General features: G+C 30.2%; 1 protein-coding gene across 1 annotated transcript; it reads right to left on the bottom strand.

The window, feature by feature from the left end:
• Positions 1-495: 495 nt before the first annotated feature.
• LOC122503074 lies at positions 496-1,107 on the bottom strand. The gene has a single exon (XM_043613496.1). It carries the CDS (start codon positions 1,105-1,107, stop codon positions 496-498), a length of 612 nt encoding a protein of 203 aa, XP_043469431.1.
• Positions 1,108-1,330: the final 223 nt, after the last annotated feature.

The raw sequence follows: 1,330 nt of genomic DNA, 5'->3' as shown, positions 1-1,330 counted from the left end.
CAAATCAACTGATGCTTGTTTTAAAAACTCGTTTTGCTTAGAACAATCAATAACAATTAGAGGAAATAGACTTTTAAAAATATCCTTTGTCAAAATAGGTTTTGAATCTTTACCATAATAGGATGATTAAAAATTAGCGTACATTTCATAAAGTAGAGAGTACTGATTTTGATCAAAGTTTAGATTTAAATTTCCATAAGGATAATATTGTGAATTTAAAAAGAGTTTAACATTTATAATATTACAATGGTCAAAATGACAGGCATATTTTTTTCGTTTATCTTTCCTCGCTGTTTGAAATCCAACAATAACATAACGAGTTTTCTCTAATTGCGTTGATGTTTTAATTTGCCATAAAACTTTTGAACTTGTAGGAATTAAAGGATTCTCATACATTTCCCACGACCTAAAACTTATTAAAATTAATGGATCCTTTTCAATATATTTTAACAATTTAACTTTGTTATTGTCAGAAGGTAAAACGCATGGAACCATCTATTCAAGTTTATTAATACAAATTTTAAATTCCTCATCCCCTCCTTGTCCTGTTTGAATTACGGCATTCACGTCAGAACGTGCTCTTGTTAAAATAAGTTCATGTTTAGCGTTCATAATGATTTTTTTATAATCTTCAGCGAAACCAAAAATCATGCTGAGTGGTATTGTGACATCAAAATAACCATTTTCCAAAGTAAGTCTTGCATCAGCTGCAATTTTGGAATATCCAGCATTTTCAATAAAATTTAGCTGATTTGATGTTTGCGAGGTGTAATTTTTCAAGATTGTAGTATGTCCAACGTATTTGCAGCGATCAATTTCAATACCATTTAGTTCATAGCGAATTTCATCAAACAAAAAACATACAGCATTATTACTTAAATGTACGTTTTGTGTAAGAGTAATTCCATTATTTTTAGTTAATCTACCAAAAATGTGTAATAAACTTTTAGTAGGTAAAATGCACAAGTCTTGATCTTGTACTGCGATTCGAATTTCATCGCTATTGTTAAAAGATGAAGATGCGTATGGTTGATGAGCATGAATTTCATAATGAGCTATTGACTCATCGAAATTCACTGCTGCTGGAATATTGAGAAGTTCGTTCATTTTTATTGCAACAGCAACCAAAAAATATGTAAATTAATTGTCTTGTTGTTTTATTTTCTTTCCTTGAACTTTTAGACCTAGTTCTTGCAGAAAGAGGCGATTTTGAGGTGTTAACACCTTGTGAGATAAATTTAGACTGATCTGACTCTTGCATGTTGTCTGACTTTTATAGTTTCCACCAACAACAGCTCTTTGATTATAAACGATTCCCATTACAAAGACT

Source organism: Leptopilina heterotoma, unplaced genomic scaffold (genome assembly GCF_015476425.1).
Source record: "Leptopilina heterotoma isolate Lh14 unplaced genomic scaffold, ASM1547642v1 Lhet_242, whole genome shotgun sequence".
In the NCBI taxonomy this organism is placed as follows: Eukaryota; Metazoa; Arthropoda; class Insecta; order Hymenoptera; family Figitidae; genus Leptopilina; species Leptopilina heterotoma.
This window is presented reverse-complemented; position numbering and strand designations above follow the sequence as displayed.